General features: G+C 50.5%; 1 protein-coding gene across 1 annotated transcript; it reads left to right on the top strand.

Moving 5' to 3' along the window:
* The first annotated feature begins 1,021 nt into the window (after window positions 1–1,021).
* LOC133345322 (progranulin-like) lies at window positions 1,022–22,497 on the top strand. The gene is given in 14 exon segments (XM_061555986.1): window positions 1,022–1,151; window positions 11,107–11,247; window positions 12,876–13,013; window positions 13,334–13,417; window positions 13,893–14,117; window positions 14,376–14,609; window positions 16,084–16,320; window positions 16,784–17,017; window positions 17,629–17,865; window positions 18,354–18,590; window positions 19,315–19,551; window positions 20,433–20,585; window positions 20,587–20,694; window positions 21,966–22,497. Coding segments are annotated over 13 exon segments (2,418 nt in total). The 5' UTR covers window positions 1,022–1,151; the 3' UTR covers window positions 22,119–22,497.
* Window positions 22,498–23,850: the final 1,353 nt, after the last annotated feature.

The raw sequence follows: 23,850 nt of genomic DNA, 5'->3' as shown, positions 1-23,850 counted from the left end.
CGTTACTTTCCAGAGCTTTTTACCCTCTGGTCGGTACGGTAACTGCAAACCTATCATTGGATCTTTCGGTAAAGTCACGTAGAAGGGAAATAATAAAATAATAACAATTTAACGTTAAATTCTCACGACGTTTCGGCCACAACACAGGCAGCCGTCCTCAGGTGAAGAACAGAGCTATCGGAAAGACAGCGTCTTAACATTATTTTATTATGTTTTATTATTATTATTTTATTATTTCCCTTTTACGTGACTTTACCGAAAGAACCAAGAATATGAATCCCTGCAGTCACGAAAGCTTTACATCGAAATTTAACTGCATACCTATCAGCCCTTTATCATTGCCTTCCTTATTACAGGCCAATTCAGACCTTATTCACCACCCCGTGCCCCTTATACATCTCAACGTCCATCCTACAACGTGCCATCACAAGGGAGAAACACAAACAAATAGACACAAATAATATTTTTTGCCCGTATTGAAACGGCCGTACCAATTGCCCTGCACAAGAACACGAGGTAAAACCTGATGACCGATTGCGTTGCGATCGAAACGCCGTAGTTTTTAAAGTTATTTTTATTATTTTCATTGAACCAATCCACGTGACTCCCTCCATTCTATCTACGTGACTTTACCGAAAGACCCAAAGAATAGGAATGCAACTGGCATCTTAAACATTCTAGATTCGAAGCTGTCGTGACTGCAAGGATTCATACTCTTAGGTTTTTTCGGTAAAGTCACGTAGGTAAAAATAAAAAATAAATAATAATAAAACTAGTAATATAAATAAAATAAATATTTCATTTATATTATTATTTCTATTATTTTTTATATAATTTTTAAAAAATATTAAAATAATAATAGAAATAAAATAAATATATAAAATATTATTTTTATTATTTCTTTTATTATTGATCTTAAACATTGCCGTCACCGCGTGACGTCACACGCGACACCACCTGCGCGATTGGCTACATGACGTCATGTTCACGAGTTTCGCAAAATGATGTCACTGGAGGTGGTGGGGGGGGGGGCCACCGTGTATATATCATCAACACAGAAGGCCGGCTGGCTGCTTCAGGCGAGCAGGCAAAGTGAAAGCGGCCGTGTTGGTGTCGAGCCTTGAACAACTGTCCCCCCTCACGCCTCCAAGGTAAGGGGCGACACGGCGTGCTCCTTCTTCACCCGGCCGGGCCTGCCGCGGTGGAGGCTCGGAACGTGTTGACCGACGTTTCGTGACCCCCCTCCCCACCCCATTGTGGAGTGTAACGCGACGCGGCCAAGACTCACGATGTCACACGCGGGTCGGGTCTGTTCGGCTTTGTGTTTGTGTGTCTGTGGGGGTTCGTGCGCTGTGCTACGAACCCGGCCACCCGAGTTCGGTTTCTGCTCACGGTCAACACCGGTGGTGAGGATTATTTGAACCGGTCCTGGGCATCCCCTAGGTCGACTCGGCCTCAAAATGAGTACCCGGTGCGGTGTGTAAAAACATCGCCACTGGGGAGACAAAGGCGGCCGTGCGTGGTGTTGGCCACCCACCCCGTCGTGTGCCGTGTGGGCCTTCATAGGTGCTCGCTAACAGCACTTGCCCCTACAGTCTGCTAAGGCTACACGGGGGATCTTTGTATTTATGTACTACCCTGTGTAGTCTGCACCGTCATTTGCATCGCCCGTGGCTGTCTGTGCTGTGATCCCCCGTCTGTGCTGTGATCCCCCGTCTGTGCTGTGGTTCCCGTCTGTGCTGTGGTTCCCGTCTGTGCTGTGGTTCCCCGTCTGTGCTGTGGTTCCCGTCTGTGCTGTGGTTCCCGTCTGTGCTGTGGTTCCCCGTCTGTGCTGTGGTTCCCGTCTGTGCTGTGGTTCCCGTCTGTGCTGTGGTTCCCCGTCTGTGCTGTGGTTCCTCGTCTGTGCTGTGGTTCCCGTCTGTGCTGTGGTTCCCGTCTGTGCTGTGGTTCCCGTCTGTGCTGTGGTTCCCGTCTGTGCTGTGGTTCCCGTCTGTGCTGTGGTTCCTCGTCTGTGCTGTGGTTCCCGTCTGTGCTGTGGTTCCCGTCTGTGCTGTGGTTCCCGTCTGTGCTGTGGTTCCCGTCTGTGCTGTGGTTCCCGTCTGTGCTGTGGTTCCCGTCTGTGCTGTGGTTCCCGTCTGTGCTGTGGTTCCCGTCTGTGCTGTGGTTCCCGTCTGTGCTGTGGTTCCCGTCTGTGCTGTGGTTCCCGTCTGTGCTGTGGTTCCCGTCTGTGCTGTGGTACCCGTCTGTGCTGTGGTTCCCGTCTGTGCTGTGGTTCCCGTCTGTGCTGTGGTTCCCCGTCTGTGCTGTGGTTCCCGTCTGTGCTGTGGTTCCTCGTCTGTGCTGCGGGCAGCCCGAGACATTTTATCCAGAAAAGAAAAGAAAATCAATAAAAGCAAAATAAAATAAAAATCACGACGTTTCGGAGGCAACACAAGCTTCCGTCTTGCCTCCGAAACGTGATTGTTATTTTATTTTGCTTTTATTGATTTAAATTTTCTACCTACGTGACTTTACTTAAAAAACCTAAGAATATGAATCCTTGCAGTCACGAAAGCTTCAAATCTAAAAAAAGAAAATAAACTTTGCTTGAATCGAAAACGGTCGATTCCGCCGCCCAAACGATTCCACGAATTGACCGCAGCGGGAGTTTGTGAATCGATGGCATTCGGGGCGATTCTGGGAATCGATTAATCATGTGATGTCGGTAGTCCCGGAATCATCTTCTTGGTTCTTTCGGTAAAGTTACGTAGAAGGGAAGTAATAAAATAATAAAAATAAAACATAATAAAACAATTCTCACGACGTTTCGGCCACAACGCAAGCAGCCGTCCTCAGGTGAAAACCAGGTCCGTCGAGGCGACAGAGTCTGAATGAAACAGCACACGAGCTTGGAGCATATATATAAGCTGGGCGCATTGACAAAGGAATTTGCGTATCAAAAGGAATTTAGCATATTTATGGGAAATGCAGGAATGTGATTAGTACTGCATATGCATGTGCATTATGCAGGATTAACAGCATCAAAGGGAGCTGCAGTTGCTGCTGCTGCTGCAGTTTCTGCTGCTGCTGCAGTTGCTGCTGCTGCTGCACTTGCTGCTGCTGCTGCACTTGCTGCTGCTGCTGCACTTGCTGCTGCTGCTGCACTTGCTGCTGCTGCTGCACTTGCTGCTGCTGCTGCACTTGCTGCTGCTGCTGCACTTGCTGCTGCTGCTGCACTTGCTGCTGCTGCTGCATTTCCATTCTACGTGACTTTACCGAAAGAACCAAGAAGATGAATCCCTGCAGTCACGAAAGCTTTAAATCGAAATAGTCCCGGAATCGTAAAGAAAGTCACGCGGGCATCCAGCCCTGTCGTGGTCACGCTGTGCTCAACGAAACATTTACTCTGTAATATAATAATATACTACCACAATTCCATTGCCACTATATAAATATATAAGAGTAGGTTTTACCCTTTCCGGCAAACAAAACCGGTGTTAATATGCTAAAACACCAAAGTGAAACTTTGTGCAAGGAATCGTGTCTGCATGAATCACACAAACTTGTGGTGAACACGCAACACACCGCATGCTCTGCTAGTCTCGGATGGAGATGCTCACCCCAGCTCGCCATGTCCTGATAGCGCGTTGTCTTTGGGCTGTTCGCCTTTTGGCGTCCTCTGGCCGAACACCGAGACGAGGCTGTCAAGAAAGTTGTCTCTGGTGTGGACCAATCAAAGACGGTGCATCGTAAACTACCAGAGCATGCGTGTGTTTACATGTTCACCACGAGTACGTGTGGTTCGTGCAGATATCGATCCTTGCAAAAGGTGTCTGTATGGTGTTGTAGCATCTTAACACCTGATGTTTTATTACAACAAGTACACTAGTCTGCGTCGGTTCACTTCCCGTGCGCTGTGCGCGTTGATTACTCCACCCACGTCGAGGACTGCCCACCATCTGTGCGTCGTTTCACCCCTAACTCTTAACAATAACTACCTGGCCTTTCGCTCCATACGAAGCTCCGCGTCTTCTTGGCCACCGTCATGCCCTCTCTTCTCTGCGCTTGTGACACACGGACTCTTGAGGAAAATCGGCACCGATTTTAACCATTCAGGCTGACCTACCTACTACGATCCATCCTGGAGCTAACCTGGCTTGGTTGAGATTCTTGAACGTTCCGGGCACATCGGTGAGCTCCTCCATCAGGCAAGCCTACCTTGCCTGGGTCGTGTAGCAGGAAAAGCCCAGTCACCGCACGCCCAAGCAGCTTCTGTTTGGCCAGATAGAGGGGGCAAAATGGGTGCGGCACGGGCTCGAGAAGAGATGGACTGATGCGGTACAGGAGAATGTGGTGCTGAATGGACTTGCCAATGGCTGGTACCAACAGTGTCGAGATTGACCTCTGTGGTTGAGGCTTGTGAAGGAAGCTACTGGGCAGTTGGAGGCAGTCGCCCTCCAACAAGAATGGAGGGCAGAGGAGCGACGCTCACAACAACGAGCGGAGCGCCGGGCGGAATGGAGCAAGTTGGCTCCGTAGGGGGTACAGCTGGTGTGCATCTACCGGTCAGCTCAGTCAGCCAACCCATGGCACCTGGGTCTGTCCCGTGACCTGTCGGTGAGTCTTTGACACTTCACGTGGCTTCAAAGTGCACCTAGCCTGGCACAGGCACCGTGGTGATGTGACTTAGTGGCGAATGGCGGGTATTGGTATTAGTTATCATCACCAATAAAACATCAACAGTCCTGTTGTGCATAGGAAATCGTCCCTCTGTTTAAAATTACTTTCTACATTTTAATGTCCAAGCCATAATTGACGTAAACAATTACAGATTGACAGGATCTAACGATGAATCAATAATTAACGCGTGCAACTTTCGGCGTTGTTGTTGTTAATCGAGGTTAGAATTTGGCAACCGAGGGAAGGAGGCAATTGTGAGACTTTGTAAGTTGAGCATCACCCTCCCCGCACAGCGTAGCGCCCCGAGCCCTGGCACAACCTTCGAGCGGGCCACGTGCCGAGTTGCAGGATGGGTCGCGGCATCACAAGACCCGCGAGCGACGGCGTACGCTTGAGGGGAGACTTTGCCCAGCAGTGGATTGGTCATGTCCATTGATGAATAACGATTGCAGGTTGCACATTGTGAACACTACTCGCTTACTGTAAGGCCACGTGAGTAATCAGCTTTGGCAGTTGTTCAAGTCGCCGCTTATCCAATTTACCAAATTAATATTTGCTGAAATACAGTGTCTACTAAATGGATAATAGTTTGGTTCATAAAGTTTATTGAATCAATTTACCACAATTCTGACAATACAGTGCATCTGATTTCCAAGTCAGAATTACATACACGGTGCTGTGCAATGCCGCCAATCTTGCTTTCCAATAAGAGGTAAGCAAGCCAGACGACAATCACTTTCAGCATTTAATGTGTTTACTCTGGGCCGCCCTACCTTGGCTTATAACCCTGTGACCTCGCTACCTGTTTGGCTGCAGTGCAACGCAGCAAAAATCTTCCCACTTGATCAACCTCTCCACTTTCTCTGTCACGTGGCTTGGTCATTTACCGGCTCTGATGGTGCGGTAGTCAAGTGAGAATCGATTGCTGCAATAACAAGCTGTGGGTTTTTTTTATGAATATAGGGGGCACAAGTACCTGGTAGAGTTTGGGGGGAGAATAGTGGCGCAGTGGTCCTCTTACTGCGCTATTGTACCCGGCCACCCGAGGTATGTATGTATGTTGAACTTCTTTTGCACCGTACATAGCTGAGCGAGTAATCGGAGGCGCGAGTGCGAGTCCCAACCACGGCTAACATCGGTGATGTCTTGCACTGCTCGGTTATTATTATTGAGTATGGGAACTGATGTACGTGTTAACGTCATTTTCGTAGAAATATTTTATTCCTAGGAGGTTTATAAATGAGTAATAATAGAGAAGTTGCCCACTTGTTAGTTTCCACGATGCGTGGGGGGGATTTTCAGATCCCATTTTGATCTCGCAGTGCTTGTTATTTAGAAGCTGGTAAAGAAAAGCAATAAAAATGCCTATAATCACAATTACTAAATCAGTCTACAGTGCTTAGCAAGATGACCATGCCACTTTGTCCCAGAGGTTTTATTATTATTTATTTTATACTTCACTCAAGGCGCTTAACTCGGTTTAAAAAAACGGCGACAAATCTAATCATTTAGATGGCAGGGCCACGCAAGGACTAAGGAGTGGGTGGCCGCAATAGAGCAGGTACTGAGGGTTCGGGGGAGGGGAGGGGAGGGAGGAGGCGAGGGGAAGGTGGAGGAGGATGGCCAAATAGAGACGAGGTTGAGGCTTCTGAGAGCAACGAAAGTGAGGAGGTTTAGGAGGGGGGTGGGGGCTGCTTAAAGTGCTGGGGGAAGTGTGTACTGGACTAGAGAATGTTTTAGATGCACGTACAATAGAGATGATTGTCCTTATCATTTGCCTTGTGCGTACAGAACTGAGCTACGGCCAAACCCATCTGAAGCCCTTCGGTTGGAGGCTCTGATCACGTTATGCGTGATGCCACTGATGGGTTTTCCACTGAATCTTCCCACGCGTCTCCCGATGTATTCTTCCGCATGCACCACTGCGTTCGCCCTCCTGTACGGCTGTCAGGGTGAAGTCCAACACCAACTACTGGAGTAGTATCTTAGGCACGATTAGTGTTGGCTTGCCGGTTGTATCTTTCGGTGTACACTCGGGGTGAACGCACGGGGCTTTCTGACTGCAGTTTATAGCTGTGTGGGTGAACTCCCTCCTTTTGGAATGTTGATCCAAGGGCATGGTAGTAAATGTGTAGCTTGAAAGTAAAGCTTTAAAGTAACAGTTGTAGGCAACTTTATAAATCATACACTTACATATTTTGTATAAGACTTGTCCTCAATCCCGTGTTCGTCCAGACATCTCTATCGTATAAATGATGCAGTGCTATTTCATGGTCGTATCTATCTTGCTTATTGCTGTATAAATGCTCAGAGGTCTCCATCAAAACATTCAAACACAATAGGTATTTAACGACTGGCTTTGAAAGTAATATGTAGAAATATTATATAGAGTTTTGTTCAGCGATTGATCCAGCTGCAATAACTTTGCATATTACACGAACATTCGAATCTACAATAGTTTTCTGTTTGACCTGCGAACTTGTGATTTAATATATAAAAAGTATATTCAAGATGAAGCCATGCAGTTTGTCGGGAACATTCACCCCGTTTTTACTGGAGCGATATGAAATGTGAAAGAGGAAGGAGGACACAGCTGCAGGACAGTTGACGATGTTAACTTTGCTTGTTACGCCATCGGCATCTGCCTCGTGCAGCACTGGCGACAGGCCCGCGTTCTGCTTTCCAGAGGTGAGCGAACCAGTCGTGCGTGCAGGCCCTGCTGGGTGTATCTGAAACGCTTCCTTGCCGTGACCCCAGCAGACACGAAGCGCTTTGGTGACGGGCAGCCTCGTTCGATCCGTCGCAATTTTTTTTGCGCAGCTTTCTCGGGCCCGACCCAGCGGGGGACGATGCCTCCATCACGGCGCATAGTCGTAGTTCGCCGCGATGGACCATCGCGCACCGCCGTGCTTGTGTGCGGGCTCGCCAGCGTGAGGAGCGTAACGTCTCCGGCTCGCCGGCGACGTGGGCACCACGCAACACCCAACCTGCTCTGCCACGTGCGGTGGAGTTCCACGCTTGTCCCCCTGCACGGAGGTGCGTGATAACGTCTCGAAAGGAGAGGGTTGGGTGAACGCCTCCTGTCCGATAAGGACAAAAATAGTGTTGACCTTATTTATAATTCGAGCAGCGCCTGAAAGTCACCGGTTCACAATGCGCCAACCTCGGGTGACTCGCACGGCGATTTTCACGTTGTGTGCAGAATTTTCCTGCAATTCCGCTTCGTGAAAAATGTCGACCATTGCTTGCCTGCGTTGTCAGGGGCAGGCCCGGCAACGAGACAGGAAAACGGCACTTGGCTGTGTGTGACATAAGCCAGAGCTGCACGCTGGTACCCCCAGCGTTATATCAGCACGGCCGTCTTGCCATCGTTCAAAACATTCTGATTAAGAACCAGGTCGGTTGGGTTCTCCAATCACTCTTGCTGTATTAGACTCTTGCTATATTAGACTCATGCTATTTGTAACGTTATCGGTCGATCTCATTTGTAGTTCGTGGAAGATAAAAACCCACTTCTGCCTTTTTTAGTTGCAAGAGGAAGTAATGCGAGCGGTGGCTTGTGCGAGTTGCATAAGCAGGCGCACGCAGAAGCACAATGTGACGTGGCTGATCCCCCCCCCCCCCCCATGCGTGATGATCACATGCTGCTGCTCGACTTGTTTTTTTTGTAAAAAGGAATTTGGTGGTTGGTGATTTGATTGAGATGGACCTCTTGCTCGGCCTCGATTCTCTCGCACGTCCTCACGGGCACACTTTTGCACGCGTATTTTGTCTCCATTATCCATTTTCTGTTCAGTGGTCAACGGGAATGAAATTTGAAAAGTTTCCATCATTGTGTCCCGCTTTCAAAAATGGGGTGCGGGCCAGGTCTGTTTCACGTCTTGTGCAGAGGAGTGCTGTAGTCGTATAGAAATGTAAAAAAAATAGTTTGATCTCTTCTCGCATCATTTTAATTCCCTTGAGATGCACTTACCGCTCGCAGCCCTGAGCCAGCGGTGGAAATTTCCGTATTGTTATCATGGCTGCGAGTTTTCTCCAAAACATGGTACCTATTTGATCAACCCCGGGAAGGATGATTGTCCCGAGTCGATGCTCCAGCCCGGGTTTTAACTCGCGACCCGCTGCCACAGTCATACCTTCTGATTGTGAGCTGCCCGCTCTAGGCCCAGTGAGCGTGAAGATTTCACAGCTCTCTGTTAGCATGGCTCAAGGCTGTAAACTACAGATTTGTCCAACCAAAATGGGAAATATTTGTCTGGTAAAGAAAACTGAATGCATTATTCAAATTAGTTATTGAAAAGCATTTTTTGCTAATTTAGCATGAATATAACCGTAGCAAGTTCCTCTGCTGAACTGTAATTTGTGGTACTATAATTGTAATAGTTTGCTCTCTAACACACAGGCACCTTGCCCGTCCATACAAAGCCATGCAAGTTGGTGGAGAATGTGGGTTAATGGTGTAACTTAATTTATTCAACGCTCTTCCATCGTTGACAATTTGGTGATGGCGGTATTGCGTATGATGTTTTGTGCCAAGCTATCGTTGCACGGCGTTCTGAAATCTGGCCCTTATTGTGACCCTATTTTCAGGGCCAGCTGCAGCTGGTTCAAGCTTGTCGCAGAACTGCTTTGTGTTGAGTTTGTTGTTGTCCTTCCCCTGCCCCTCCGATTCGCACGGTCGGCTACGTACCGTGCGAAAGAAGTTCAACGTACATACAGACGCAACTACTCTAGTTTCGATGGAGTATAATGTCGACGTGTGTTTATATTTGCCGAATGTGACCACATCCCAGGCAAAGGAGGCACGCATATTATTTAGTTTCTAAACCGAACGCAAGGCAGACGCCCAGTCCACAGGCAGCGGAGAAGGGGAATGTTGTAACTATATAATAATGTATACGAGGGTAATGGATATTATTGATACCGCGTATTGTTCATAATACACACTAATGTATTATATTAAAATGCTGTGATTTATCCATACTCGGCCCTGCCATGGTAATGCGGAACTTCCACCGCATGCTCAAGGCTGTAAACAGGAGATGAGGCACCGCCTGGATGCTCGCTTGAGCAGGAAATCGCGGATGCTCAAAGTAGTTTTTGTCGTGAAAAAGCTTTACTGTACACCCATAGGGTCTGGAAAGTCCCTTTTCGCACCTTCTCTGCGCTCCCAGCTGGCTCGTGAGCAGGGCTCGAAGGACTTTCTCCCTCCACCCACCCACCACGCCCCTTCCTCTACAACTCCTCCAGCTCGTATGTCGATGTTGTATGTTGGACTTCTTTCGCACCGTACGTAGCAGCCCACCGCGTGGTGGGACCGTTGAGACGGCGCGAGGCTGTGCCGCGTCTCTCTCTCTCTCGCGCTCTCTCCACAACTTCCACAGCAAGACGTTGGATTGGTTAAATCTAGTTTCTGGAAGTGCGTGTTTTGTATTAAAGTAGACCGACAGTGTTTGCACATCTAGAAAAACAAGTAGAGTGAGGTCTGATGATTGTTTTCAGACATTGGATTGTTTTGAATGGCTTGGTAGAATCACCAGGTCACCTTTGTAACTCAGAAGGCAAAAATAGGACACTGGATTACCATGGAGCTTTAATATTCACGTCAGCCTCGCCTTTCATACACACGCACATGTATGTTGAACTTCTTTCGCACCGTACGTAGCCAACCAAAGACAACAAGCTAAACGCAGTTTAAAAGAAATGGGTTTTCAATCGAGATGATTTCAAAGTGCATCCAGCGGCTTCCTCTGTGGTGTGCACGGAGTCGCCATTCTCTCACTGTTGATGTGCCCCGCTCCTCTTAGTCTCGTCGACAGTGCCGCTGTAGGACTGATCACGGTCCTGTGCATATCACAAACAAGCGCTGACGGCATGAGGAGCCCGGCTGAAAACGCTCTCGCTTGGCTTGTCACGAGGGAAACTTTCATCCTGAGGGAGCAGATTTACATTAGAATTTTTAAACGTGCACCTCCGCACCGGTGGTTCTTACTCGGTTGATGAAGGCAGGAGTTATCGGCCTGTCCAGACTCGACGACTTGTAAACAATGAATGCATCTCTGTGCTGCCATGGCGAGTCATGCGTGCTTTGTCTGTGTGCTTTTGGGGGGAGAGCGGTGGTGCAGCGATTGGCACTACGAACTGAACCTGGCAACCAGCGCTCGATTCTCGCTCACGGCCAGCGTCGGTGACGATTATCTTAACCAGTCGTGGGCCTCCCCGAGGTCGACTCGGCCTCAAATGAGTACCTGGTGCGGTGTGTAAACATCAACACGGGGGAGACGAAGGCGGCCGAGCGTGTTGCTGGTCACCCACCACCTCGTGAGCCGCGCCAGCCCACGCAGGCGCCACTCGCCTTAACAGCACTTGTGTCGGCGGTTTGATGCAGGCTACGCGCCGGGGATCTTCGCCCGTTCACCCGTTCACCCTCTCTCCCCCCGGGTGCAGATGATGCGTCCGGCGGTCGTGGCCGCGCTGCTGACTGCCGTGGCCGGCAGCATCATGTGCCCCGACGGACAGCAGTGCCCCGACGGCAACACGTGCTGCTTGTCCGCCGAGCAGGGATACGGCTGCTGCCCCCTGCCCGCGGTACGCTCGACACAACCAACGAGGCCGCCGACGCACGAAGAAGCCCAACCTGGCAGTTTTATTGTTTTTTTGCGCTCTGCAGACGGTGACAGGAGGGGGCCCCCCGGGGTGGCTCAGGGAGAGCGAGGCGACGAGCCGGCACCCGCTGACTGATATCCTGGCTTTGAATCGGGAGTTCTAACCGCCCTGTCGGAAGCCAAATGGGGGCAGGGGGGGGGGAAATCTGTTTAGGGTGGAAAGCACCGAGGATCAACGTGGATACGTTTTAAGTGTCAATGTGTCAATGTGGAGGAAGTGAGGAGTGGGAGGATGAGTGGGGAGTGAGTTGATTGGTCTCATTCTGCCCATCACCAATGACGGTGCACAAAAACACATGTAATAAATATTGCTTGCCCGTTTTCACGTGGTTTGGCGAAAATCCAACTCTGTGGTTAAAACATTAGTTACACGGCCTTGGGTTGTGTGCCTAACTTTACAACAATGCAGTCTTGTGCACACAGCCTGGAAACCCCCTACAATCTCGATATAACAATCGCCACCCACCCATTCCAAACAGTCGGATTTAGGGGTCATGTAGGCGTTGGGTAATACAAATAGAATAGCAGATCGATGAGATTACGTTACCCCGCCTGGCTTGGGCGAAGGCTATGGTTGGGCTACCCAGCTACGTGTTTCCGTGCTCGTGTTTGTCAGGCCTCGGGGCCCGAGCAGTTCTTGCATCTTCAGCGTCGCAAAGGTTTTTCCCCTTCGCTTTAGTCGCCTAATTTTCATAGCCTAAAATAATGGATTCCTGCGTAAGGGATTCGATGCACATATAGTTTGCGTAGAGAACTGATTTGCGTCGAACTGATTTGCGTCATTCTTGCCCGATTCAGCCTGTAACGGTGCGTCAATTCATTTAGAATACGTTGCTACACTCGCAGTACTTGCATCGAATCGCACACACGATACTTTATATTTACGAGTTACGTTAATTATTCGGTAGACAACATCCTGATGTTTCAACTGCAATAATGGGGCGTGCAGAACTCTACTAAAGAGACGTGTAAGATGAGAAATAATACAAAGGAGACGGAAACATTTGACTATGATAGAGAATTTATAGGGGCAGGGAATCGTTCTGTACCGTAAATATTTTGTTAAAACCCGTATGGTAAACACTAACCACAAGCAGAGAATGCATGTTTCGTTTTCACGTTTAAAAATAAACTGATGTGGTTGATTCTAGATTTGAAGCTTTCGTGACTGCAAGGATTCATATTCTTAGGTTTTTTTTTTACCTAAATGACTTTACCGAAAAAACCTAAGAATATGATGTGGTTGACTTTCATGGTAAACCTGATTGCCACGGTGCTATCGGATTAAAACAGCATCTTGATTGCTGCGCTAAAACGTGTCTAGTTCTTGTATTCGGTATGGGCAATATGCTCGGGAGCTAAATTCCAATGTCAGAGTCTGCTCGCCATGACAAGAGGGTTTCGGGAGAGCGTTGGTGTAGTTCTACTGCACCTCTTTTATTGGAGGAGCGTAGACCCCAGTGGTTCGCTGCAGGGTCCGTGGCCGTACGTCCACGTAGCCACGCGTAAACCTGTGGTGGCCACTAGCTCGGACTGACGTGCGGTGTGCAGGCCGTGTGCTGCTCGGACGGGCTGCACTGCTGCCCCTCGGGGACCGTTTGCGATTTGGCTCACGGGAAGTGCCAGAAGGGGAAAATATCCGTGCCCTGGCTGGAGAAGACGCCGACGTTTACGCCGCAAAATAAGCAGGTGCAAAACTCGCTTGGACGACTTTCGCTTTTTTAACAATACATTTTACCCTGGGTACAGAAATGCATGGTTGTTTTGTCAGATTTTTTTAACTACTTTTAGTTAAAGTGCATTCTCAACTAAACTTATAACAAAAATATTTGAATGACCACGATGTGCGAATCGTGTCCACTTCCAGCTTTCATGGGAAAGGCCATTGCCGTACACGCGGTGTGAAACGAACATTGCCATTCTGCATCGTCGGGGCCTTTCTGAATCCTCACCAGTTGCCTTGTTTGCCTTCTCACCCCGCGGCGGCGCCCCGCTCGCGACCACCGCAGTGTGCGGACGGGACGTCGTGTGGGGACGACGCCACCTGCTGCCCGTTGGCCTCGGGACAATACGGCTGCTGCTCCCTGGAGGACGTGAGTCCCCGCTGCGTTTGTATTCGAAGCCGTTTCACTTTTCAAAGTCATTTGCCTCCAGCCAACTTTCACTTGCGGGAAATCTGTTTTGTTCAGCGTCAAATTATGTCCGTGCGGTTTTATATTTGTTGTGTAAAGTGGCTCTTCTTGCACCGTTCGTGTTTGCCTCATTGCTTTTGTTGTTTCAGTGACCTGGGTCACTCCTGCAAAATGAGATCATCCAGACTTCTTGACTTCTCGTCTGGCTATACAAATTAAACTTGACTATAGACTTCGGTTTGTTAGTTATACATGTGTGTCGCGGTATTGTGCTATGAAGATGGACTGTTGCCCAAAATGTCACCTCCTATATTTTTTCCTCGTAAGGCCACAGCGTCGTTGGTGAATGTTAGTTCGTGTTATTTGTGCACCGCTGCCAACGCGGCACCGCCAAATGATTTTGTATCTCGGTGTTCATTTCCTGACCCTCGCTTAGGCTGTCTGCTGCAGCGACTACCTGCACTGCTGCCCAAGAAACACGATGTGCGACTTGAAGCTTGGAAAGTGCGTACACGGCAAGTTGTCCATTCCGTGGGTGAGCAAGTACCCTTCCAAGCAGGCGGCTTCTGACGTGCGGTGCGACGACTTCACCAGCTGCCCCGATCAGAACACCTGTTGCATACTCCCGTCAGGCCAATGGGGCTGCTGCCCTCTCCCAAAGGTGCGTGTGTGTGACATACCGCCACGTAGTTCTTCACGATTGTGCTGTGACTGCATTCCAATGTGTGGTCAGGTTTGACCGCGTGCTTGTTTGGATAGCGTGCCGAACAACGCGCGTGTGGTAGAGACCAGCGAACGTATCGGAGAGAGAGAGACGTGTGGGCGTGAATGATAAGGACATGGTGGGTGAAATGATGGTCCCTGGAAGACCTGCACGTGTTTACGTTTTGTTTTGCTGGATTGTGACCCCGTTTCACAGGCCGTGTGCTGCGACGATAAGGTGCACTGCTGCCCAGAAGGCACGACGTGCAACGTGACGGCGCAGACGTGCAACCAAGCCACCCTCAGCCTGCCCTGGAGCACCAAGACGCCAGCCCTCAGAGTGACGGGAGAGCCGAACGATGTGCAGTGCGACGATCAGGTCGGCTGTCCCGACGGGAACACGTGCTGCAAGACGGACGCCGGAGACTGGGCCTGCTGCCCTCTCGTCAAGGCGAGTACCGCTGCAAGCCGCGGGGCGGCCGGCGAGACCGACGGAATGATATCCGGTTTCTCGCGATTGCCACCGCTGGAAGGGTGCACGTGGGTCGTTCAATGTTGTGGTGTCCGTTGCTCCAGGGCAGATGGCTACGTTGTTCACGGGGTGCCCGTTTCTTCGGCTGTTGCTGTACCCCGATGGTTCAGCGGTAGAGCGAGCGGCCCGCAAGCGGAAGGTTGCGAGTTCACTTCCTGATTGGGGGTTGACTCTGCCCATCATTTCTCCAGGGTCTGTAAAGTAGGGCCCACTTTGCGGGGAAGTCAACGCTGGTTGCCCGAGGGATAGACTTGTATTTGTCATAGGAATGTGGAATTTCCACTACTGGCTCGGCTGCAAACAGGAGATGAGCACCACTTAAATCCTCAATGAGCATTAAATCACTTAACTTTTGCTGTTCCAGTTTACACGAAGATAATTCTCGCCATTTTGATTGAGCCAGCATCCCTATCTCTGCTGATCCTGTTTGTGCCAACAACATTTTATAATTTAACTTTAGTTTGAGGGTTTGTCTGCTACTAAATAATTACTATTAGGTAACTTCATGTGCCTGTGTGAAAGTTATTTATCAGGAAATGTAAACAATAATTGTCATCAGGCCCCCATGGTGTTAACAAGTGCAGCCTCCAATTCGTAGTCTGCACTCTGCTGGCCCCTCTGTTTAGGTGCTGTGAAGAAGGGCTACTGCAAAAAGCGTCGCCGATTATTTTCTTATCGTTTTAAGGGGAGTGTTGTTGATCATAATAAAGGGTTTTTCATTTAGGGTTGGATTGCGTAAATACGAACGTGTCGTTTACCCACCACCATCCGACCACAGTCGATTTAGTAAGGTTTTTCACATCAACGAGACGTGCCTATTAGCTCTACTTCAGCACATCGCTGTGCTGGAGAGTAAACCTACAGCATTTACAATGCGAGTACTGTGACGTTTCTTTGGTGATTACAACCAGCTTCATCGGGCCATTGGCCAGAATTGTGAAGAAGTCTCCATGCTGTTGACGAATGTGAGTTTGTTATTGCGCTTGTGCACCACTGCAGATGCAGCAATCGACAAATCATTTGTTTGGTTTTGCAATTTTTTGTTCATGTGTGTCTAGAAAGCTCTTCCAAAGACTGGCTCCTGTTCGGATCCTTAAATTGCCCTCTCCAGGTTGCTTGTGGCTGGGGGGGTGGGGTAAGACGCGGGAGCTCGCACCTCGTTCTCCGACGTTTGGTCAGCGAGGAAGAGGAGGCCACGTACCCTCTATCGGGGCTCTCGGGCTCCCGTCTAGTGGAGGCCCTTCCACCGGCAGTGGCGCGAGCAGGAGATTGCAGGGCTGCTCCTTTAGCTAACCCACCGCCGGGGATGTATCCGTGCAGTGCTGCTGTAGTACCCGAGTCGCCGATTTTGAGGTTGCGATTTGGGCAACCCGGGGACGTCTCTCGTTGGCAGGCCGTGTGCTGCGACGACCACGAGCACTGCTGCCCGCACGGCACCACGTGTAACCTGCCGGCACAGACGTGCGACAAAGGCGCCCTCAGCCTGCCCTGGAGCACCAAGATGCCGGCCCTCAGAGTGGCGGGGGGAGAGCCGAACGCCGTGATTTGTGACGATCAGTCCAGCTGTCCCGACGGGAACACGTGCTGCAAGACGTCTAGCGGAGACTGGGGCTGCTGCCCACTGCCAAAGGTATGTTACGTTTCAATAAAGGCGTGCCATTTACAATTCCCATTTTAGTGCGATGGTGACGATGTTCTGCAAGAATCAATCCACTGTTCGATAAAGGCCTCCCCAAGTCCGCCATCTCTCACTGTCCTGCAGTGGCACAATCCATCTAGTGCCTGCGCACCAGCTGATCTGTGCACCAGCTGATCACCCATCTCCGTGGTAGACATTCTCTTGGTGTGTTTCCTGACACAGAAACATGAATCTTGACCACCGGCCATGATCTCGTACAGCGATGATGTATACTGGTCAAGCCCTCTTATTTTTCGTGAGAGTATTAAAACTTGGTTACACTAAATGCTCGTATATTTGCATTGTGGAACATATTCGTGCCATCCGGCTTCGGCAGCGTCATTTGTTTGCTCCTGCGGATCCATTTTCTTAAGATCCAGAGAAGAGAAGCTTGATCGTGACCCCCGTTTCACAGGCTGTGTGCTGCAACGACCACCAGCACTGCTGCCCGGAAGGCACCACGTGTAACCTGCCGGTTGAGCGCTGTGACAAAGGCGCCCTCAGCCTGCCCTGGAGCACCAAGACTCCGGCCCTCAGAATTGCAGGAGAGCCGAACGATGTGAAGTGTGACGATCAGTACGGCTGTCCCGACCAAACCACGTGCTGCAAGACTGCCGGCGGAGACTGGGCCTGCTGCCCTCTCGTCAAGGTGAGTACCGCTGCAAGCCGCGGGGCGGTCAGTGAAGACCGATGGAATGATATTCGGTCTCCCCCGATATCCACCGTTGTAAGGGTGCACGTGGGTCACTGACGTTCTGGTTCGAGCCTTCGTGTCGGGCCTAGCAGGCTGCGCACATGGTCGGGCCTGCGCTTAGGCCGAGTGAATTGTTGCACATGGTCAGGCCTGCGCTCAGGCCTACCTGGCCGCGCAAACGGCGGAATCTCGGTTGGGACCCATCGATGCAATAATGTGACCTAAAAAATACGGTGCATCCCTCAGATCCTTTGACTTTTTGCATTTGGATTTATTACTTTTATTAAGAAATACATAAACAGGACAGTTGTTTATTTGGCTGAGTTGATTTTAAAGAGTCTATTACTGGCATTTATTGGACAACTCGTTACCAGGTTTCAAGGCTTATCGTCGCATAATTAAAGTAGCGTACCTCGTCAGAAAAAGTAGCTTTGACATTACAGAGTAAAATTCGGGCAATTGTTAGTGACAGCTTGCTGGTGTATCGGGGGGGAGCCCATTGCGATGCACCGGAGTGATTTTGAGAAACAACTCCGGCAACCCGGGGGGATGTCTCTCGTTGGCAGGCCGTGTGCTGCGACGACCACGAGCACTGCTGCCCGCACGGCACCACGTGTAACCTGCCGGCACAGACGTGCGACAAAGGCGCCCTCAGCCTGCCCTGGAGCACCAAGATGCCGGCCCTCAGAGTGGCGGGGGGAGAGCCGAACGATGTGAAGTGCGACGATCAGGTCAGCTGTCCTGACGGGAACACGTGCTGCAAGACGTCTAGCGGAGAATGGGGCTGCTGCCCTCTCGTCAAGGCGAGTACTGCTGCAAGCCGCGGGGCGGTCAGTGAGACCGATGGAATGATATCCGGTCTCCTGTGTATGCCACCGTTGTAAGGGTGCACGTGGGTCACTGACGTTCTCGTTCGAGCCTTCGTGTCGGCCCTAGCTGTGTCTGCGCACATGGTCGGGCCTACGCTGAGGCCTGCCTGGCCACGCAAACGGCGGAGTCTCGGTTGTGCCCATCGATACAATAATGTGACTAAAAAAATACGGTGCATCCCTTGAGGTCCTTTAACTTTTTGTATGCGGATTTATTTACTTTTCTAAGAAATACATAAACAGGACAATTGTTTACTTGGCTGTGTTAATTTTCAAGAGTCTATTTTTTGTATTTATTGGACAACTCGTTATCAGGTTTTAAGGCTTATTGTGGCAGCACTTCGGAGGATCGGCCGCCGCTCTCTTAGTCGCCGATTTTGAGGTTGCGACTCCGGCAACCCGGGGACGTCTCTCGTTGGCAGGCCGTGTGCTGCGACGACCACGAGCACTGCTGCCCGCACGGCACCACGTGTAACCTGCCGGCGCAGACGTGCGACAAAGGCGCCCTCAGCCTGCCCTGGAGCACCAAGACGCCGGCCCTCAAAGTGGCGGGGAGAGAGCCGAACGATGTGAAGTGTGACGATCAGTACGGCTGTCCCGACCAAACCACGTGCTGCAAGACTGCCGGCGGAGACTGGGCCTGCTGCCCTCTCGTCAAGGCGAGTACCGCTACAAGCCGCGGGGCGGTCAGTGAGACCGATGGAATGATATCCGGTCTCCCGCGATATCCACCGTTGTAAGGGTGCACGTGGGTCACTGACGTTCTGGTTCGAGCCTTCGTGTCGGGCCTAGCAGGCTGCGCACATGGTCTTGCCTGCGCTTAGGCCGAGTGAATTGTTGCACATGGTCGGGCCTGCGCTCAGGCCTACCTGGCCGCGCAAACGGCGGAGTCTCAGTTGTGCCCATCGATGCAATAATGTGACAAAAAAACACGGTGCATCCCTTGAGGTCCTTTTACTTTTTGTATTCGGATTTATTTACTTTTCTAAGAAATACATAAACAGGACGGTTGTTTACTTGGCTGAGTTGATTTCAAAGAGTATTTTTAGCATTTATTGGACAACTCGTTACCAGGTTTTAAGGCTCTTCAAAAAGGATGGCAAGTTTCTGTGCCTTACGCTTGAATTGCGCATTTTTTTACGTGCGCAGTGCATTTTGGGAGGACAGACTAAACATTTTTTTTTGTACGAGAAACGGAATCTCGTCGCACAATCAAAGTAGCGTCCCTCATCAGAAAAAAAAATAGCTTGGACATTACAGAGTAAAACCCGGGTAATTGTTGGTCACAGCTTGCTGGTGTATCGGGGGGGGAGCCCATTGCGATGCACCAGAGTGATTTTGAGAATGCAACTCCGGCAACCCGGACACGTCTCTCGTTGGCAGGCCGTGTGCTGCGACGACCACGAGCACTGCTGCCCGGAAGGCACCACGTGTAACCTGCCGGCACAGACGTGCGACAAAGGCGCCCTCAGCCTGCCCTGGAGCACCAAGACGCCGGCCCTCAGAGTGGCGGGGGGAGAGCCGAAGGATGTGAAGTGTGACGATCAGGTCAGCTGTCCTGACCAAACCACGTGCTGCAAGACGGCCAGCGGAGACTGGGGCTGCTGCCCTCTCGTGAAGGTTTGTGCTGCGTCTACTTGGGAATTGAGTCGTGCTTATTTCGATACAGCATCTTCTTTATCTTGAGGATACTCGATTGGGATGTTTAGTCAATTCCATTTTGTCTGAACGTATAGTATGTTGGATTTCTTTCGCACCGTACGTATCCAACCATGTTAGAGATAATATCGGAGTATACAGGGAGAGAATTTTCACTCACGAGAGAACAACACTCCCAGGATCCACACACATGGTCTCGTGAATACACAAAGCCTTGTTCTGTACTGCCATATTGTGGTCATCTCGCAGATGATCAACAAGTATCGGATCTAGACGATTCACTGTCCCTTGCTTCCAAAGTGTTGGATTGCAGGTGTGTGCCATCATGCCCAGCCATTTGGTTATCCAACGGCTAATACCAAATCGTTACAAGATGTAAATCCCTTAAAGATGATGACTCTGGCTTTTTCATCGCTCGAACATGTTATGCGTATAAGAATTGGGTGATTTCCCAATGCTGTGACATTTCACCACATGAAGTGATGAAGATATTGGTTGCGTGAACAAATGTACAAGGCACCGGACACCAGAACATGGTGACGTACATTTGTGTTGTCATAATGACACGGCCTGGGGTCCACAGTGCTTTGCACCTCGGCCTCACCACGGTGCTTTACGGCTAGGCCTCGCCGCCGTTGCTCGTATCGAGGCAGAATCAGAACCGTGAAACGTGTATTGGCTCGGCTAGCGAAGGCCGCTGACCTTTTGACCAATTATCCGATGAATGTGCTCTTTTCACAATCCCGTGTGCAGTTCCAGCACTCACCTCTCGCACTTTGCCTTCGTTAAGTTTGCAGCACATCGCCGTTTTAAAACGCTCTCGTGCGGTGTCGCCCCTAAAGGCCGTCTGCTGCGACGACCACGAGCACTGCTGCCCCGAAGGCACGACGTGCAACGTGCCGGCGGGGTCGTGCGACCAGGGGCAGCTCTCCCTGCCCTGGAGCTCCAGGACTCCGGCCAGGACGCGTCTCACCGCGCTGCTGTCCGCGTCTGCCTGCGGCGCGCGAGGGCAGCGTGCGGTGCGACTCGGCCTACGCCTGCCCCGACGGCACCACCTGCTGCCAGCTCCCGCAGGGGCAGTGGGGCTGCTGCCCCTTACCGCTGGTGAGGGCAAGCGACTTGGGCAGCGCATTCCGCGGATGAGAGGCGTTTTGTCTTATTTACCGCGTGGGTTGTCGCGAGCCGCGCGTCATGCGAGGTGCGGTTTGTTTTGTTTGGGTCGGGCTGCTCGTGTGGCGAAATTCCTCGAAATGCAAAACGGCGCTCGGTTTCCATCTTGGGTCGTGCGGCGGACGGCCGCGTACGCCACGCCGCTCTCGTTGTGTGGCGGGCCCAACGACACACGCAACAACGCACGCTGCCCACTTTTATAAAATGTTTTTTTTACGTACATGAGGGCCGTTGATGTCAAAGTTCAGAAATTGGAACGTTGGGTCGCTGTGGAGACGGGGAGGAATCCGATGAGCTATGAAGCTCTTTTTCACTGATGTCGATTAGGGGCAGGTCACAAAGTTACAACAACAAACAATTCTACAAAACGATAAGAGTTCAAAGTCGAGGAAAGGTAAGCAAATCACTAAAAATAAAATCGCAAAAACTAAACTATTTTATTTTACCAGGCAAAGCCCGCTGAGCTTGTAGTTATTGTTCAGAAGCGACCTGGCCACAAATGATGGCCCAACAACCAGCGGCTTATCGTGACGTGGACATTTATAGCAGCCACATAATCCCAACGCGCGTTTCACGTGGAACAGTAATGTAAAATCTTGACTTAAAGCTTTCGTGACTGCATGGATCCATATTCTTTGGGTCTTTCGGTAAAGTCACATAGGTGGGTTAAAAGAAAATAACAAAATATTTTCTTTTATTTTCTTTGAACCTATCTATGTGACTTTACCGAAAGACCCAAAGAATAACAATAATGACGTTTGGTTTTAAATCGTGTCGCAAAATCAAAGTAATGGAGCTGCCGCCAACCTCGCTCTCGCGTAGTGCTGGGGGTGCTTTTGAGTGTTTGTCGGCAAAAGCACAACTTGCTGCCCTGCTGCTGACCGGGGGTCGCTGGGGTTGAAAGTTTGGTTCCTGACATGGCGTGCTTCGGGCACCCGTGGCGGTTACAGTGCCCTTAGCATGTGACATCTCCTCCGTCTTATGCTGCCACGGATTTCTCTATTTACATGTCTAAAGTCTGCTTGCAATATACGGATTGCTGATCCGCAGACGATGTCGTGGCTTCACCGCTACGTGCTCGGCTGCAGAGAGAATTCCTTTGCTCCGATCCTGTCGCGATTCGTGGCTCTTTTGGATGGCGGCGGCGACGACGATCAAATGCGTTTTAATAATTTTTGTTACGAATGCGCCTTTGCCATTTTCAGGCCATTTGCTGCAGCGACTTTGTGCACTGCTGCCCGAGCGGTTACACGTGTGACCTGGCGCAGGCGAGCTGCATCAAGAAGCCCCATTTCCTCACCTGGGCCCCCAAAGCCCCTGCCAAGGCCAGGCCCGCTCGGGTCTTTGACCTGCTGTAATGCCCACCGACTCGGGCGAGCGTGCGTAGTCTGTTTGCACGGAGGGCGCTGTCTGTTGTGTGCTTGGCAGATGCATTCCGACCACGGGAGGCAATCTCGTGTCTGGCAAAAGAAGTGTGTGTTGGTGTCGGAGTGTGGCTCGTGAATTGTCTTTGTGTTCGCTAGCTTGATTGATGGTGAAGGGTTTGATTGTGTGTGGAGCGTTTTGTGAGCGGGTGTGTGATGTCCGTACCGCTAACACCTTGTATAATCAAAAACCTATTTGGCTGTACAGCAAAATCACGATGATTATTTGAGAAAAAAAATGTTTGTGAGGTTTTATAGCACAAATGTGTTATTTTAATGTTTACAATTTAAAAAGCCTGCTAATTGTTTATTTTTAAATAGCACGAGCAACCCGCGCATGACCTTGGGGCGTGACCATCTGTCCGACCATCTCCCCCAGCCAGCCAGCAAAACTTTTTATCTTCCATAGAGCCCTGTCTCTCTCCACCTCTCTCGTGTCGTCTGTGCCGTACATCCCAACGTCTTTCTCGATTCCTCTGCTATCGATTCCTCTCTCCCTGCCCCCTCCTGTAGCCCTCCCTTGCTGTTTGTTCTTCTCATCCCTCCACTGTCCCACCCACTACCACCCCCCCCCCCCCATATCTCCCTCTTTCTCTCACCTTTCTCTTATTCCCACCCCTCCCCCTTCTAATCTCAATCTCTCTCTTGCCTCTCCCTAATCCTCCCTCCCACTGCTTGTCCCATTCCCCTTCTCTCTGTTTTGCTCTGCCCATTTCACGCACGTTTACTCCCCCCCCCCCCGTCCTACTTGCTCTATTCCTCTCCATCTCTTCCTCTCTCCTCTATCTCCCTCCCCGCTTCTCTGTCTCTCCTCTATCACATTTGTGCTGGACGCACGGCCGGGGGGGAGGGTGGCGGGCAGGCGTGAAGTCGGCGCGGCGCACGAACCGGTTCAAAGCAGCGGGGATGCGGGTGACGTCATCGCGCAGATGTGCGCCGTGACGTCGCCACCGTGCGTGGCACTTGTGCCAGGATGCCGGCCAGCAAAACTTTTTGTAATGTCGTATGATTGTGAACCATAAGTATGGCGTACAATGGTTGTCTACACGTTCTGCTGACGAACAACATTGCGCTGATATTCTTAATCAAATAATTAACATGCTTTGTACAACTTGATAATAAACATCTGTGCTATGCCACATCCTGGAGGTAGACTGCATTTTAAAATAGGACTAGGCCCTGGAAGGCAACACTCAAAACATTGCAGCATTGGTAATGTAAAAAAAAATACTAAAACTTTGTTGAACGTTACTTTCTGCAGGTTGTTGTGCTTATGTAAGCGTAATGGCTGCCACCTATGAGCCGCAACGAGATTGAAGCGTTGTTCTTTGGAGGAATTCCGTGATTCTAAAGAGGTTCCCTACACTGGAGGATTTAGACGAATAAACATTTGTTGCACACAGAACAGAATGTAAGTGTGGAGTTTTTCTCACCCTTGCAGAACGTCGGACTTTAAAAGCGTGTCACCGTTTGCCATGGATGAATATTCAATCGGTCGCGCGTGGAATTTGCTCACGATTTTGTGCACGTAATGGAAATACGTGGCCACGTTGATGTCGGTCGAGTCTGAGGTTGTCACACTGTGTGAAGGGCGCAGGCTCCGCTGGGAGCAGGTGTCGTGAGACCGAGCGAGCCATTGGCTACTGATGATGTCGCCCTCGCTACC

This window comes from Lethenteron reissneri, chromosome 21 (assembly GCF_015708825.2).
Source record: "Lethenteron reissneri isolate LAM-NWPU_2019-01 chromosome 21, ASM1570882v1, whole genome shotgun sequence".
Taxonomy (NCBI): domain Eukaryota; kingdom Metazoa; phylum Chordata; class Hyperoartia; order Petromyzontiformes; family Petromyzontidae; genus Lethenteron; species Lethenteron reissneri.
Note: the sequence above shows the minus strand (reverse complement) of the source record. Positions and strands in the feature narration are given on the sequence as shown.